Source organism: Hemibagrus wyckioides, linkage group LG08, assembly GCF_019097595.1.
Source record: "Hemibagrus wyckioides isolate EC202008001 linkage group LG08, SWU_Hwy_1.0, whole genome shotgun sequence".
NCBI classification, from domain to species: domain Eukaryota; kingdom Metazoa; phylum Chordata; class Actinopteri; order Siluriformes; family Bagridae; genus Hemibagrus; species Hemibagrus wyckioides.
In genome coordinates this window covers 6,970,001-6,988,320 of record NC_080717.1, presented here as the reverse complement: position 1 = coordinate 6,988,320, position 18,320 = coordinate 6,970,001, and the positions used below count along the sequence as shown (strand labels likewise).

The 18,320-nt window shown below is 39.7% G+C and overlaps 1 protein-coding gene across 1 annotated transcript in view; it reads left to right on the top strand.

Annotated features, from left to right (window-relative positions):
• Positions 1 to 9,138: 9,138 nt before the first annotated feature.
• Positions 9,139 to 18,320, top strand: part of aff2 (AF4/FMR2 family, member 2) — a 254,016-nt gene continuing 244,834 nt past the window's right edge. Inside the window, exon 1 of the mRNA XM_058398044.1 lies at positions 9,139 to 9,463. Coding sequence (XP_058254027.1) covers positions 9,411 to 9,463 — 53 coding nt within the window. The 5' untranslated portion in view covers positions 9,139 to 9,410. The remainder of the gene's footprint in view (positions 9,464 to 18,320) is intronic.

Genomic DNA, 18,320 nt, shown 5'->3' with positions numbered 1-18,320 from the left:
TGAATAATGCATTCGTATTTGGTTACATCTCATCTTTTCTATTTGTATATGTATGGATAGATGTATGCATCTATCTATTTATTACATCCAAATCTTTATCTGTTACATCAGCTAATCTTCAACTGTCCAGTTTTGCCTCAGACTCTTGTTTTTGTCTGACACAACTGGAAGTCTCCTGAGATGCTTTTCTGCTCACCATGTTTGGAAAAGGCGGTGACTCGAACCCACAGAATTGCCACTCACTGGATGTTTCTTGTTGCTGTTGTTTTAGTTGTTGTTGTTTTGTTTTTGCATCATTCTACATGACAGTGTCCAACATTATCTGTAAAGGGCTGGTGTGGGTGTGGGTTTTCATTCCAGTCGAGCAAGAGATTCCACCTGTTTAATCATTTAATCTTGGTTTTCAGTGGATTCAGGTGTGGTTCTTCTGCTTAGTTTGGATGTAAACCAAACACATCAACCCATTCCGGATAAGACTGGACACCCCTGTCCTGTGTAAACTCTAATAATCCCAGCAGTCAAAACAGCTCATGTGCTTAATGAGATCACATTTTCCCCCAGTCTAACGTTTAACAAAAGCTCTTGACCTGTAACTGTATTTTATGCATCTATATAGGTGTTGGACCAAAGTGCCATCACCAAAATAACGATCTGGTTCTGGCCAGAGGGTCATGCAGAGCAGCAGTCAGGAAGTTAGTAATCATGCCTAATTATTAATCTCCACGTTGTATCTAATAATATGGCCGATCAGTATAGATACAGCCTGCATGTATCTAATAAATTGGCAACATTTGTGTGTGTGTGTGTGGGTGTATACAGTATATACAGTAAAGTGGAAAAAAGGTAGCATAAACATTCACAGCATAATGTTCCTGACCCTTGATCCAAATGGAGCCGGCCAAAGTTCTTATGAATCATTCATGAGAAATCTGTTGCTCCTCCCAAGTGACTAAAGACATTCACTAAAACCTCTAGATGATATCAGTAAAGGAACATTCTGGAGTGTTTTATCACCAAGAGCTTGCACATGTCGGACCCTAACAGGAATGCAAAAGTGCAACCGTGAGTCAATGCCTGAAGATTTTATTACACATCTGCCTCATTTCATCATTTTATTTCACGTTTCATAAAAGTAACACAGTGTTGACGTATTATAGGGAACTAAAAATCACACATAGATCAGTCTCCAGCCTGTGGAAGACACATAGCTATGAGTTTCACAGATTCAGTTTAAGATGACTGCGGAGGAAAGTTTGGATGGGGGGGGGTGTGTGGTTGAGGCAGATAATTAACTCAGAAATTACAGTGGTATAATTAGGGGGCGATCCCTTCAGACTGTATCAGCACAGCCCGTAATGACTCGCTTATTCATTTCTGTGAGATTAAAAGGGACGAGGAGCGTGGCCTCGGTGAAGGAGTTCTCCCATCGCTAGTCACAGATGCTGCCTGAGGCGACTGCCTCCGTTTAGAACCCCTGTCATGGAGCTCGGCCAGGGTGGGACATTTAACAAGAAAAAAAAAGGAGGCTGGAGAGAGAGAGAGAGAGAGAGAGAGAGAGATAGAGATAGAGGGAGGGGGGACCTTGGCGGTTTGCTGTCTTGACTTCTTTTTGGGGAGGAATAAGACAGGTGGATCGATAAATCTGTTAAAAATGGTGGTTGGACACATCAGCATGGTTTGCTTCACTAGAATAGGATGAGGAGTCAATTAGACATCTGTATGAAGCATAAATGAAATATATGATAGAGCAGAACTGCCGGTTTGATTTCATAATATTGCCATCATTTCTGCTGTAAATGTTTTTAACCTACAATATACAAAATATACTGTACATTGCTACAGCAATATTTACTATATGATATGCTTCACGATCCCGAATGAGCTTCGCTAGCAAATTGCTATATCTATTTAAAAAATGTTACCTACCTGAGCGCCATGTAGTCGCTCATGCTAAATAATAACTAATATAATGCATCACTTAATTTGCTGAAACAGACATTTCAGGTCATGGAGTCCAGGTCATGGTGTTTCTCTTGGATAAACCTGTCCTTCCTGTTTAAGTTTATTTTTCTGCCCCTAAAAATGTGCAACTGAGGCTTGTTGGTCGCAAACACGACGTCAATTGTGATGTTCTTTCATTTCTTTCATTTAAATACCTGTTTTATATCTAAGGTCTTTCAATTCAATTTAATTCAGTTTGATTTGTAGACAGCTTTAAGCAATGGACATTGTCTCAAAAGTAGTTATACAGAACCTAAAAAAATATAGTACAGACAGTTCAAGATTCATATTAGATATAATATAATATCTCAGTCATGATCATGGTGAGTATCAGGAGTCAGTTCATCACAGGACACATACACAGATAAATTGGCACCTAGGGGTCAGTTTAGATTAGCCACGTCACATAATGGCATGCGGAAGGAAACCGGAGAACCCTGAGGAAACCCACATGGACACAGGGAGCGCATGTGAAACCTCCCCCAGATACTGTAGTATCGTAGCCTCAGGATCGCCAAGTAACGGATCACATCGAAGACCCAAGGTAGACAGAGTGACCTTGATTTTTTTTTTTTTTTATATAAGACGTAACATGAGACTTGTTATATTGTAATTGTTTGCTAGGTCTAATTCTTTGTTAGTCTTGATAGTTAGATCTACATGAATAGGCTTGGGCAAATACTGCAGGTTAGTTTAAGACTCAAGTGTAATCGGATTTCTGGGAACTACCTTAGAGCCTTGAGCACTTGCATGTTTACACACACACACACACACAGACATACCCACACTAGCCCTCAGAGACATCCTCACGCTGCTGGCTTATCCAACCTCTTACCCGGGTGAAACGAAACCCAGAATGCATCACTCCACCTCCACAAACCCACCGAGCAAATAAGCCCTGACAGACATAAATGCCAAATTTGAATGTCTTATTCAAAGTCTGTGTTTATTCTAACGTGTATGAGTGATTTCGCCGTGTTTCGTGTGACTCAGGCGCTTTCTCGCTTTAGCCTGAACTGTTTTTAACCTTTCAATTGAGCTGGCTCGAATTTGCACTCATTGTACATGTTAGTACAACATCTCATCCAGACTCGTATACAGTAATTGAGCCTCTGATCTCGAAAAATAATCAAAATCATAATTATAATTATTATAATTACGCATAATGATTGTAATTATTTATAGAATGCCTTTCATACATCTAAATTGCAGCGCAAAGTGCTTACTGGTGTGTACAAGAATAAAGCTTGTGGTAAAAGGGGGGGGGTGGATTGAATACATATACAGCGAAGGACACCCTCACTGGCCAGTTTATTAGGAACACTTGTACACACACACAGTCATTCTTGAGAGTATTTAATCAGGCAATCGTGTGGCAGCAGGTTAAAAGGGGGAAATTCTAACTCAGTGACATGGGTGTTAGTGTCGTACTGGCTGGTTTGGGAGTTTCAGAAACTGTTGCTCTTCTTGGATTTTTACATGTAACAGAATGGTGCCAAAAACAAACCAAGGAAATGATCTGCGGGTGCAAACGGCTTGTTGATGAGAGAGGTCAGAGGTATGTAACTGCTCTTTAACAACCGCAGTGAGCAGAAAAGCATCTCCGCTTTTATGTAATGCAATCATGTCAACACTGTCCAGAGACTCAAAGGAACGTTTTCAACGCCTCACCAGATCTGAGAACAGCAGCTCTGCGAGCAAACTGGGATAGTATACAGTTCCTAAAAAAATACTCACAGCAATTTAAAATATATATGTATATAGCGATCAGGCATAACTTTATGACCACCATATTGTGTTGGTCCCTTTTTTGCTGCCAAAACAGCCTTGACCCGTCCTGCACTGTGTATTCTGACACCTTTCTATCAGAACCAGCATTAACTTCTTCAGCAGTTTAAGCAACAGTAGCTCGTCTGTTGGATCGGATCACACGGGCCAGCCTTCAGTCCCCACATGCATCAGTGAGCCCTGGGCGTCCATGACCCTGTCACCTATTCACCACTGTTCCTTCCTTGGTCCACTTTTGATAGATACTGACCACTGGTCACTGGGAACACCCCACAAGAGCTGCAGTTTTGGAGATGCTCTGATCCAGTCGTCTATCCGCCATCACAATTTGGCCCTTCGTCAAATCTTTACACTTGCCCATTTTTATAATATATTTTATTTTGGCACTTTCAGTAAGTCATCACTATTGACCTTAAAGCTCTATTTGGAACACAGCCTGTCAGACATTCAGAGGTGTATGAAGTTGCCAAGCCATTACAAGCTTAAAGTAACAGCAAAAGTGTAAATGAAACAGGTAGACTATTCTCCCATAATCCTTTCTGCTTTTTTTCATATAACTGAGTGAACAATAATTAATCGCTGCTAAGGTAATGATTAAACGTGTACTATATTACTTAAGAAAAACAAAAAAGTAAATGACATTATCACAGTTTTCGATATCAGCAGAGAATGAAGTCATGTTAGAGATATTTACCACTGCTTTGCCTAAGTATTGATCCCCTTCTTCATTGAACTGGTGTGCTTCTTTAAATAATCCTTCATTCCATACTTAAAAAAAAATTATTCGAAAGATGCAGTATTTATTTGTTTATAGCCAAACTCTGATTGATACGTTTCCAGAACTTTCTCAGGACGTGTTTTGATAGCTCATTGGTCTTCTCTTTGTTTGGGTATGATTTTTTTGGGGAAAAAAAAAAACCTCACTATATTCCATGAGCAGGTATAGTGAGATCATGTGACATACAAGAAGACTCTATTTATATTAATGATTTGATTTTTGATAAACTTCCTGAACCTGAGCTGATAAGGAGTTTAATAGCAATAGGGGTGAATACTTATGCAATCGCTATTTAAGTAATATTTTGATTTCTGTCCATTTTTTTATTTCATATTGCAGTCTGGTTTGTTGCATATTCATGATGTATAATCCCAGTTAAATTCATTTCACATACCAGATCCAGGCAAGATGAAGGTTTTGGGGGCGGGAAAGGGGGGATTTGGGATGGGTTGGGGTGGGGGGGGGGGATATTTCTGCAAGGCATGGTAGGTGATAGAAATTGAATATTAGCACACAACATAACATTCCTTCATGCTGTGCCCGTAAAATAAATTCCTTGCACATCATATTTGTTATCGCTTGCCAAATTCCGGGAGGTGAAAAGTGTCATTTTTCCCTTTTTGCTGTTTCTTTATTGTCAAAAACAAGGTGACAAGGGCAGGCATGGCAGTGTATCAGTGTGAGCTATTGTTAGCTACAGCAGTATCCTCCGTACTGCTGCTACCTGACCAATGTGAAATCCATCAGCGAAGCATCCATTCGTGTAACGCGTGGGAAGTCATTCTACCTCCGAAATTTATCTCTCCGAACCCTTCGTGTTATTTCAAGGCAAGATTAATATCGGCTTTGCCGTCTCTGCTGTGAATTATAAGAGGGCATCCTCAGGCAATGTGAAATATGCAAAAAAGGGAAGAAAAAAAACCAGAGAGACGTGTGTTTTTGTAATATACCACATGAACCATGACCGACATACTGCATGCAGCTCACCAAACTGTTATGATGTCAACAACAAACATATGCGGGCTTGCGTTGTGGCCTGTTTTCTAGCAACATGGCCTTTATAGAAGCCAGCTGAACATTTGTATCAGGAAGTAGACAGGTTCCTGACAGCGTGTTCGCGTGTGTAATGCTTCCGTTACGCCTTCGGGGAAATTAATGCATAAAAGAGTTTCCCTTTAACATATTAAAGAAGAGCAGCTGTCTGTGATCAAAGTCGTATTGTCGGTGTTTTGATCACAGCAGTAGTAGAAAATATCTGTATAAATATGATACAAGGGTCCTTCGTTCATGTCAAACACGCCTATTATGAAGGAATGGTTACTAAAACGGTATTCAAGACGTTTTTCCGTGGCTAAAGCAAAAAAAACTGATTCAGGGCAAAAACTGATTCGGGGCATTTTATGATGGTCATATCAATTAACAGCCACATACAGGCTACAAAATACATTTATGGCTGCAAGAAATGCTCAAATGAATAAATCTGCATATCATATTACACTAAGGATTTACCAGTACTAGTAGATCAGCTTGGTGTGTGCAGCATGGAAGCTCATATCCATCACCAGATCCCTTTTTAACGTAACAAGAAACACGTTTTTGGACAGTACATGCAGATTTTTTTGCATTTTATTTGCATCATTTTGCCTGAAATACACTGACTGAGCACTTTATCAGGAACATTAAACTAATACTGGATCAAGCTTTATGTTGCTCTCAAAACAGCCTCAATTCTTCATAGCATGGATTCCACAAGAGGTCAAAAACATCAGAGACTGTGACTCTCCCATTCTACCACATCCAGAAGGTGATCTACTGAAATCAGATCAACGAGAAGGCCACTAAGCTCATTGTTATGCTTCTGAAACCCGTTTAAATTGACTTTTGCTTTGTGACACGGTGCAGTATCAGGCAGGAAGTAGACATTAGAAGTTTGTAAATTGTATGAAGACATGAAGGATTGCAACAATACTCAAATACGCTCCTGGTGTTCAACTGACCATTGACTGGTATTAACAGGCCCAAAGCATGCCAAGAAAACATTCCTCACACCATTACACCACCTCCACCAGCCTGGACTGCTGACACAAGGCACAGCCGTGGTCCATGGATTCATGCTGCCAAGGATTGTGCCAGATTTTGACTCTACCATCTGTGTAGCAGAAATCAAGATTCATTAGACCAGGTTACGTTTTTCCAGTCATCAGCTGTCTAGCTTTGGTGAGCCATTGCCCAATGCAGCCTCAGCTACACTATATTGGCAAAAGTTTTGGGACACCCCTCCAAATCATTGAATTCAGGTGTTGTTTTTCAGGGATTAGGCTCGGCCCCTTAGTTCCAGTGAAAGAAACTCTTAATGCTTCAGCTTCATACCAAGACATTTTGGATAATTTCATGTTCCTGACTTTATGGGAACAGTTTGGGGATGACCCCTTCCTGTTCCAACATGACTGCACACCAGTGCACAAAGCAAGCTCCATAAAGACATGGATGAATGAGTTTGGTGTGGAGGAACTTGACTGGCCTGCACAGAGTCCTGACCTAAACCTTATAGAACACCTTTGGGATGAATTAGAGCAGAGACTGTGAGCCAGGCCTTCTCCTTCAACATCAGTGCCTGACCTCACAAATGCACTTCTAGAGGAATGGTCAAAAATTCCCTTGTGGAAAGCCTTCCCAGAAGATTTGAAGCTGTTATAGCTATAAAGAGCGGGCCAACTCCATATTAAATTCATGTGCATGTAAAGGCAGATGTCCCATTTTTGGCATGGCTCACAGTCTCCGTTCTAATTCATCCCAAAGGTGTTCTATCAGGTTGAGGTCAGGCCAGTCAAGTTCCTCCACACCAAACTTGTTCATCCTTTATGGACTTTTCTTTGTGTACTGGTCAACATGGTCCTCGCTGTTGTAGCTCATCTGCCTCAAGATTCTGACATGCTTTTCTCTTCACCACTATTGTACAGAGTGGTTATCTGATCTACTGTAGTCTTTCTGTCAGCTCAAGCCTGTCTGGCTATTCTCAAATGATCTCTCTCATCAACACAACATTTCCATCTGCAAAACAAGCCCTCACTGGATTTTTTTATTATTATTATTATTATTATTATTATTTGTACCATTCCGATTAAACTCTAGAGACTGTTGTGTGTGAAAATCCCTGGAGATCAGCAGTTATAGAACTACTCAAACCAGTCCTTCTAGCACCAACAACCATCAGTGCTGCCACGCGATTAGCTGATTAGATAATAGCCTGAATGAGTAGGTGTACAGGTGTTCCTAATAAAGCGTTAAGTGAATGTATATTGAAACAGTCTGTGGTTTAGAGCAATGTGTAGGTGAGTCGGAGCGTGAAGCGAGAATATTTTATGTGCCATAATCTACTGTATTTGTGTATGACTAGATAATATGAAATGTTTTTTGAGGTCACTTTAGGTACTTTCTTTTTCTAAAAATAGACAGTTAAGCAGACTAGCTAAAATAAAAACACAACAACCAACCGCAGGAGTTTCTGACGTGTGTCTCTTTACACTGAAAAAATCTGACCTCTCTATGATCACAAATATTAGGTGTGGATTGAAATTGAAAAAGCTGTAGAATATATTGTTTCTAGTTTTATGAAATTCGCATTTAATTTGTTTTTGACTAGGACATGAACAACTTCCTAGAGCTCTTTCAATTTAGGGTAATTAATTGATTAATTAATCATTAAAGAATTACTATAGCAACATTAACAGTATGATAGTGATAATGATAATGATAGTTTTCATGTCAGGTGTAATGCAATAAAATAAATATTAATGTTGTAATGTGGGTTTCCTCCAGTTTCCTCCCACTGTCCAAAAAACATGATGGTAGGTGAATTGGCTGTCACATTGCTTGTTGGTTTGAATGAGTGTATGAAAGTGTGTGTGTGTGTGTGTGCATGATGCCTGGGCCGTGATGGACTGGCATTTCATCCACGATATATTCCCACCTCATGGACGGTGTTCCTGGATGTACTGCAACCCTGAGCAAGAATGAATAATAATAATAATATGAATAATAATAATAATAATAATAATAATAATAATCTGTCATGAGACCTATAAACTACTATCAAAGTTATTGTAATAATTTTTTAGTTATTAATGAATAATTAACCCAAATTGAATGGGTTAAAAAAATTATGTTGTGATCGTTTAAGGAAGTTGTTCATGTGTTTATTATTATTATTATTATTATTATTATTATTATTAGTAGTAGTAGTAGTATTTTTATTTATTATTATTATTATTATTATTGTTGTTGTTGTTGTTATTATTATTATTATTAGTAGTAGTAATAATAATAATAGTTATTATTATTATTATTATTATTATTATTGTAATCGCTGTTATTTATTCAGAGTCGATATTACCACCTGACGTCGCCCGCACGCGCCACTCATTTTGACAGCAAAGTGGGCGGTCCCGCACGGTCCTTTCGCCCAATTGAATTCTTTCGCCTTGCTCCAATGACAGCTCTCAGCGCGCCGAGACTCCGCCCACCGCGAGGCTGCGTGTGGTTGAGCGGCGAGCCAGGCAGTGTAGGCTTTCTCCTGCGGTGTGTGTGTGTGAGTGTGTGCGTGCGCGTGTGTGTGTTGCTGAAAGAGAGAAAGGGGACAGGACAACACAGCCAGGCGGTATACACACACACACACACACACTCTCTCTCTCGCTCTCTCTCTCACACACACACGCGTGCGCGCGCACCCGCACACGCACACACACACGCGCGCGCGCGCACACACACAGGCGCTCGCGCCGTCCCTACACGCAGCCTGACGCATAAACGCTCCGCCGCCGCCGGTACCTTCCTGATCACTACAATGGACCTATTCGAGCTGGACTTCTTCAGGGAGTGGGAGCTGGAGCAGCAATGGTAGGCGCGTTTTTGAAACATTTCTGCAAACGTTGTACGTCTTTTGTCCAAATGCCAAACTGACGTGGTTCACATTGCAATCAGTGGCCATGTCTTTATCTTATGGCATGCACAAAATTTGCTGATTTGGAATGATTCGGGAGCGATCGGGATGCTCGGGGTAGTCTGGACAGCCTGTGCGGGAATCCGTGTAGCGGTTTTGTCGGGGGGGAAAAGTGTCCGGTTGAAAGCTCGCGCGCCGCCTCACTGCCACCTCACACTGGCGCTCCAAGTTCTCCAGAGCTGTCCACGTAGTTACTTGCCTTCTCGAGACTTTCAGCAGCCTTTTCCTCCGCGTGCATGCACTGATGCATTGATCTGCGTTAAACATATCCGGACGCACTCTTGGTCATTCGCGGTGCCAAAGCAACAGTGTGTCTAAATGGCAACGTTGACGCTTTGAACGCGTGTTGTGTTGTGATCTTAAATCTTAAACAGTGTTGCATGGAAATGAGAGAGAGAGAGAGAGAGAGAGTGAGTGAGTATATCGGAATTCTTGTCTGCAGCTATAATTCTGTAATTCGGGGTTTCGATCTACTTCACCACTGTGAGGTTTATTTTTTGCTCTGCTGCAATTACTAAAGTGAGAGGCTTGGAGCTATTCCGATCCATCACATTATCAAAGCCTTTCATTGAACTTGTGTGTGTGTGTGTGTGTGTGTGTGTGTGTGTAGGGATTCGAACAGTTGAATGCCGATCATGAATAAAAAAATAAATGTGAACCAACCTTGCTTAATAAACTTTACTGTCTTTATTCTAATCATCATTATTAGGCACTGACCATATTGCTGTCATCAAGCATCAAGTAATCACGCATACATCTGTACACATGTGGAAACTTTACATGCATAACAGAAATCTCCCTTTATGTCCTATGTTCAATTAGACACGGCGTGATCTAGAACAAATGACTGATAACGATACTCAAGTAATTTGTGTTTGCTATGATAAGGGGTATAGGCTTTAATCATCACCTAAAATTTACTTTGCACATCCCAAACCTGTGTACAGCTCCTATGTGTGGTAGAATTTATAAACTGATGCTTTTTGGTAAACTTTCCATGCAAAAACAAATAAACAAATAAACCTATTTCTATATGCTGCTCCACATGGATGTATGGAAAAATAGGACGGATTTCGTACACATGAAACATGAAGCAGTGCCAGGTTTCATTCACGAGGACGATGCTGCAGGTTTCTGACTGAAATGGACATAAAATAAAATTAAAAATGACTTCCTCGTCACTGAAACATTGCGTGTTTTTTTAAAATAAAAAATCCGATATAATGATCTTATAGTAAAAGTGAATAAAAAGGCAATTATCACCGTGTAAAAAATGGAATATCAGCACATTCCTACACGCTCTATTGTCAGCACGAGTTTCCTTACAACCTCATTTAGTCTCCATCATTCACTCGCAGCTCTTTCTTCTCTCCCTCACCCGTCTCCTGTATTCCATCCTCTTGTTCCCTTTGTGTCTCCTGGTTGTCATCGTAGAAAATCACGCCGCTTTTAGCACCTGCATCGCGAGGTGTAGAACAAGCTCGCCGAGTGCCTCCTTACGCTCCTCAAGCTGTTCACCTCTGCCCGATAGCTTTCTCAGCCACCGTGCTGTGTGTGTGTGTGTTTTATTTTTTTCTTTAATAAAACCCTCTAATTAAGATTCTCTGCTTTTGTCCCATTCGGTCTTGTTTGATTTGAAAAAAGGTTTAGAAAGGCATATCTGTTGCAGCTCTGTTCAGACAGTTGGGAAGAATGAACCCGGGCTCTGAGCACCAGTTCATTAGGACTTTTGTGCACTCAAGGCTTTGTGCAGTGTTTGAGTGTTTCAGGTTGGGGTTAGATCCACTTTGTGCCGTGGCAGTCTTTAAAACGAGAGGAAGAGCGTCTCTTTCTCTTAATGAAGAGGAGTTTGCACGCCTTCCAGTGTTGTGGCAGTTAAACACCAATTTGCTTCTTTCTTTCTTTTCTTTTCTTTGTATTTACATTACCTGTATGCATTTTATCCAAATGAGACATCCAAGCTTTATACAGTCCAAGAGCTGAGCAGTGAAGGGTGAGGGTGAAGAGCCCTTGATTAAAAGCTCCTGGGATTTAAACCTGTAACAGTATCCAAAATATCGAAACATCAAAATGTTACATCAGTAATATGTTTAATTCTAACGGAATAAGGATCTCTAAGAAAGGGCTAGACCTCCACTGAATGTCTGCAAGATCTGAATTAAAAGTAATATAATAAAACTCAAAAAAAGTATTGAGGTATCACAGGAAGATGATGGTCATGGTATTGATATTGGCGTTAGAGGGTTGTGTCACACCTCCAGGGTTGCTGGTTCGAGTCCCCAGTCTGCCCTGTGTACTTGGATTTTGCATGCTCTCCTCGTGTTTCAGGGGTTTGCTCAAGGTTCTCCGGTTTCCTCCACCAAAAACATGGCTGATTGGCATCTCTAAATTGTCTCTGTCTGTATGTGATTCTGTCTTGTGATGAGTTGGCACCCTGTCCTCGGTGTCCCCCACCTTATGCCCGGAGTCCTCTGGGATAGACTCCAGGTACCAAAAGACCCTGTGGAGGTTAAGCAGGACAGAAAATGGATAGACGGATGGATGGATGGATGGATGGATTGATAGATGGATGGATGCATAGATAGATAGATAGATAGATAGATAGATAGATAGATAGATAGATAGATAGATAGATAGATAGATAGATAGATGGTTGGATGGAGGGAGGGATGGATGGATGGATGCATAGATAGATAGATAGATGGATGCATAGATAGATAGATAGATAGATAGATAGATAGATAGATAGATAGATAGATAGATAGATAGATAGATAGATAGATAGATGGATGATTTTATATTGTTATATACTATATGATATAATACTACTTGCTCAGCTCTAGCATCCACTCACTGTTGAGTAAATAAATGCAGCAGCACAAGGTCAGATTATTTAATTGCGTTATACAAATTTTATAAAGCGGTTTCATGTGGATGAATTACACAGATCTTGAGGAATGACCAATTTTTAAAACATCAGAGCTTCAGTTATGTATTGATCTGAAAAGAGTTCTGATATTTTATCATCAGCTGAGCATGATAAAAATATTGGAGCATGTAACTACTGTTTTATTATTATTATTATTATTATTATTATTATTATTATTATTATTATTATTATTATTATGAGCATTCTTGGTCTTGTTCATGCGATTTATTTATAATTCGTGGCATGGTTGTTGGTGCCAGTTTGAGTATTTTAGAAACTGCTGATCTTCTGGGCTTTTCACACACATTGTTCTCTAGAGTGAAACACAGAATGGAGCAAAAACAACAACAACAACAACAAAAACATCCAGCGAGTGAATTTTTTCTACATGTGGAAAACCATCGTCAAAGTAAAAGGACGGAAACTCGGGTCGAGTCATCACTCCATCCAGCCGTGATGAGCAGAAAAGCATGACATCAGGAAAATCGCACTCTTGTTAACCCGGATACAGGAACCCGAGCCTCCATGTGACGCCTGATCACCTGATCTCCCTTTCCAAAAAGCCTGGAAATATATATATATATATATATATATATATATATATATATATATAACACATATAATATAAATATATATATATATATATCATATAAAATAAATAGAAGCGAAATAGAATAAATGTTGCGTACGCCTTAAAGAATAAACATTCTCAGGTTAACAGTCTCAGTTTAAGCGCAGCGATGGTTCTGATCCCGAAGCACACAGTAATTATTCACTCTGATTTACTTTTTTGGAATTTAATAATTATCCTGCCCTACTTTTGCAGCCCAAGGCTAAAATTCAGCAGCTTTATTGATTCTCATCCAGTGGATTTTTCTTTTTCTTTCTTTCTTTTTTTTTTTTTCTTTTTTGGTGCTCAAAACATGTGCTGAATTTAATCAAGGCAGAATCGGTGGGATGCAAAGCGTATTGAGGTGAAAAAAGAAAAAAAAACACAAAAAACAACAAGCCCCGGGAAGACACGGACGAATTAAAAAGAAATAAAAAAAAAAAAAAGCAGAGGAAGTACGAAGACGGCTGAGATTTTTCCGTGTTGACACACGGCGGCTTGATTGCACGACTACCACAATTACTTCTGCTTTCCACACAAGCTGCGAGTCAGACGTCGGGAGGCCCAGTTTGAGACGTGTTTTCGCAAACCTCGTTTCATGATGGTAATTACTCCCCCTCGCTGGCAGCGTTGGTGGATGCATTTTTTAGGTGTTGTTCTGTAATTAGTTGATTTAAGGATTTTGGAATATGAGCTTGCCGCGCTTGTCAGCGCTGATGTTTGAAAGCAGAGTAACCGAAGTCTAATTACTCGTGATATTGGTTTTATAGGTATTCCCCATCACTGCTTAGAGAAGACCATGCAATTAGGTGCAGTCGTTTATTACACCTCGCTTTTCATTTGGAGGTGCTTTATGGCAGCCCCGGAGAGTAATTCCAGGAGGAATTATTGAATGCCTCAATTGCGCCGATTTTTTATTTATTTTTTTTCTCTCTCTCTCTCCCCCTTGTCCAACTTGTCCCTTCTCAGCAGGGATTTGTGTGCGAAATAATTCATTTTTATGTGCTCATGTGAAAACGTGCGAGGTTGCCGAACGCGCAACCTGATCTCAGGCGAAAATTCACATAAGAATGATTTTGTTGGCTCTGGTCGTCGCACTGAAGTCATACGAAAAAGCTGCTAAACCCATCTTCAGCCCAAGCTTACTTTTTTTCATACGAGCTGGCTCACGCCAATTCTGACAAATTAGCATGTCTGAGATCAGCTTGGAACTGGAAGAGTTGAAGCATTAACATGGATTTTATTTTTTATTGATTTTATTTGATTTTATTTTTTTTTAAAAAAACTGTATAAATCCACAGACTCCAGAACCTCTGATACCAAATGCTTTAGAATGAACAATTTTATATATTTTTTCTATTTGCACCCTTGAGCCCTTATTACTCCAAGAGACGGATTTTTTAATTTTTTAATTTTTTACAGAGATTAGGATTTTAGATCCGGCAATTTGTTAAAACTCAAATTTACCTTGCTAGTTTTGCTTTGATCTACGACTCCATTAACATCTCATGCTTGAAACATCCTTTTCCGTCGATCATCCATGAAACATTCCGCAAGTCACGTGATCAACAGGACGTCATGAAACTCAAATTTAGGTTCAGGAATTTTAAGCTTTCACGTTTTTTTTCTTTTTTGTCATATTGAAAGTAAGTTATGAATTAGAAAACACATTTTAAAGAGATTTAAAGTGTCCTTATGGTGTTAGCATGAATACTAGTTCACCACATTTTGGCTAATTTGTTGTTGAAGATTGCAACCCGGTTGCTTTTTCGCTCACTTTTTAAAGCTAAAAAATATGTAAGAGAATTTAAGATGCTGTTGTGTGAGACGTGATGTCTTATAAATCTGAAGGTGATAAATGATTTAAAAACAAATACAAAGTTTCTGAAGGCTAAATAGCACCAACATTTTGGATTCACTGTAGGAGATCGAGAACTTTTATATCAAGAACTTTTAGATCTAGAATTGATATATATGATTAATACGCATTTAAATCAAGTTTATTGTAGGAACTGATTTACTAGACGCTAGAGTTTTAACAGGTGAAGAGGTCTATTGTGTTATCAGTTGAGATCTCGGAGCATTTTCCCAGCTCCTCTCGTTTTCTTGTCCTGCTCGTGGAGCTCAGCTGGGCATTCTATATCCCCCATGCTCGTGTGATGAGCACAGCTCAGCGCCAATCTCATTTGTGCCCGGCGTGAAAAAAGCAGCCGTGCCAGGCACCGACTCGTCCAGCCCCTGTGCCCACCATACGGGCGAAGAGCCTCGGCAGTTGGCACCCCGACTCCGAGCAGAAGCTGCCAAGTTACTGCGCCCGTGGCCTCGTTTTGCCACCTGCCAAAGAGAAGCCAAATGCTGCAGAATGATAAAGCAGGAAGCTTGGACCAGCGCCCGTTTTATCGGACGCGGGAATGAAAGGTGACGCTTTGGCACCTCTTTGACCCGCCATGTTTGGCACTCGACTAACAATTTCATCTGGAGGACGAACACCCACTGGAGCCTCCAGCAAAACCTGTAGAAAGCGGCGGGAGACGGAGAACGTTCCCACTTCATCAGTTTTGGCAGGGCCGTGCGATTTCGGGCAAGTGATTGATTTCAGAGTTACAGTGTTGGTATTGGATTCCTGAGATGAAATGAAACACAAATCCGCTGTGAAACTCTCACGTTCCGAGTTATTCCACACATCACTTGCCAGTCCCCCCCCCCACCAAAAAAAAAACTATATAAATAAATAAATAAATAAAAAGTAACTCTTCATGGGGAAAATCCATCAGCGATAGGCTACACCAGACCTCTCCAGCTTAATCCCCGCTTGGCAGCCACACTCCGCAAAAGTTATTAACTCCGTACTAATTACAATGGCCCTAATAAGACCTGAGGTAATGACTCCATGAATGCAAATGCGCATTAAATTTTACACCCAAGCAGGCTTGACGGCATTGTTTAGACCAGAATGTCACCCGGTGCGAGATTGTGTTGACTCAAACATTAATGGAGCTGAAAACTTGAAGAGAAACATGACCGCGGTGGGGTTTTGTAGCAAACTCGGCTCCAGTGCTGAAGCATCAGTTTGGTGTCAAGTAATTACAAAGAATTAAAGGAATACATTTCAGTGTAATGTTTTGTTAAAAGGATTTGACAAAAAAAGGCTTTTATTTTGTTTATACCGGCCCATTGTTGAGCAGTTCTCAAATCTGATTGGTCAAGAAGGTTGTTATTGTTAAACAGCAGCTTTGACCATAGTTACGCCAATCTGCTTGTCCTGTAGTATCAACAAACACAAATAGATTTACTAAGAAGTTTTTTGTGAGGGGTTCTAGGGTGAGGTAGCTTAGTTGTTAAGGTTTTGGACTACTGATCAGATGGTTGTGAGTTTGAATCCCAGGACCACCAAGCTGCCATGGCTGGGCCCTTCGGCAAGGCCCTTAACCATCAATCGCTCAGTTGTACAAAGTGAGATAAACTGTAAGTTAATCTGGATAAGCATGTTTCTCACAATGCCAGAATTGTAAATGAAGTTTGTTTAGGCTTATTTAGCATTTTTGGAAGGAGTCTCTAGCATCAGAGCTGTGTAACACTCAGATGGAAAGACTTCAGGAGTCGTTTTTAGAAGAACATTGACACAACAAGGTGCTTCGAGAAACTGAACAAAAAGAGAACGAGCGTTTCCAGCTGCTGTAATGTAAGTGATAACAGGATGAAACCTCAAAATGTAACCACAAACAGATAAAAAGTACAATATTCTGCTTTTTGCTATAGTATAAGAGGTATACAACACGAGACCGAGGGAAATTAATCAGTTTAACACAACGACAGTGACTCCAGTGATGTTACCGGTTAGAAAATCTCGCCTCGTCGTGTTTTATCCCTTACTTAAAGCACGTTCTGTTAATATACTGCTTATAGATTTTCCCTCAGGTAAAACACAGGGCATCAATTCCCTTTTCCCAATTTAAACAATAATAAAAAAAAAAACTAGAATATAAAAACATAAGAAATAATTTAAATAAAAATGTAAAATTATAATATAAAATATAAGAAATACAATTGAAATAAAAATGTAAAACTATAATATAAAAATATAATAAATCGTTTAAATAAAAATGTAAAACAAGAATCTAAAATATTAGAAGAGAAGAAGAATCTAAAATAAAAAGAATATCAAGTATCAAGTATAACATAATATAATATACTGCTTATAGATTTTTTCCACAGGTAAACTTCCCAAGGACTTTGCTACGTATGTTTTTCATACAAGAATCTAGGCAAACGTTTTTGAAAAGACGTTCGATTTTTTTCCTTTGTTTAATCCAACTGTTTTAGCTGCATATCTATCTTTATCTCAGATAAAAAAAGAAAAAGAAAAACCTTGATGTCCACAACGTGGACTTTCATACATTACAAAAAAAAATCAAAGATGCTTTTCTATTAAAAATAATTATCCCTGAAAAGAAGTTTTTGGTATTTGTTAGTGGATTCTTTTCATGTCGGAGTGCCTTCTGACTAATAGCTTAATCTTTATACCGCTGAGCAATTTACTCATTACATGCAAAGGTCACTGATTCTACAGAACGCCGTGGATGACAAAGATGAAGATTAAACAGAGGCAGGTAAGCATCTGTAGAGCTCCAGAGCGCCGTTCCCATGTCCTTTCAGACGAATCGGGTCGTCTTCCGTCTTTGAGACTCCCTATTTTGGCCAGCTTTTTTTCTTTTTCTTTTCCTTTTAAATGAAAGCGAGGATTAAAAACAGTCACACCGAGCAGAATATTTTAAAGGCAGGTTCAAACGCAGTGCAGCTTCGGAGCTTCTGGCTAAACATTGCACAGGATTTGTAGAACAGAACATCCTCCCAGTCATCATCTCATTTTCTATTCCTCTCCATCCCGTCCCTTTATAAAGGCCATGTCAGACACATACAAATTAAAAGAGGATGAAATTAAATGTAGGTATATAAAAGATTCTACTTTAAATATAGTTATATTAAAAAACCTTTTAGTGGTGTTGGTCCTTTTGGACAGATTTATCATTAGTAGTAGGAGGAGGAGGAGGAGGAGGAGGAGGAGGAATACTAGTACTTCTGCTACTTCTACCACTACTACTATTATTACTACCGCTACTGCTTCTACAACTACTTCTATTACTGACTGTATTACTACTACTACCTCTACTACTACTACTACTACTGCACTACAACTTCTACTTCTACTGCTGCT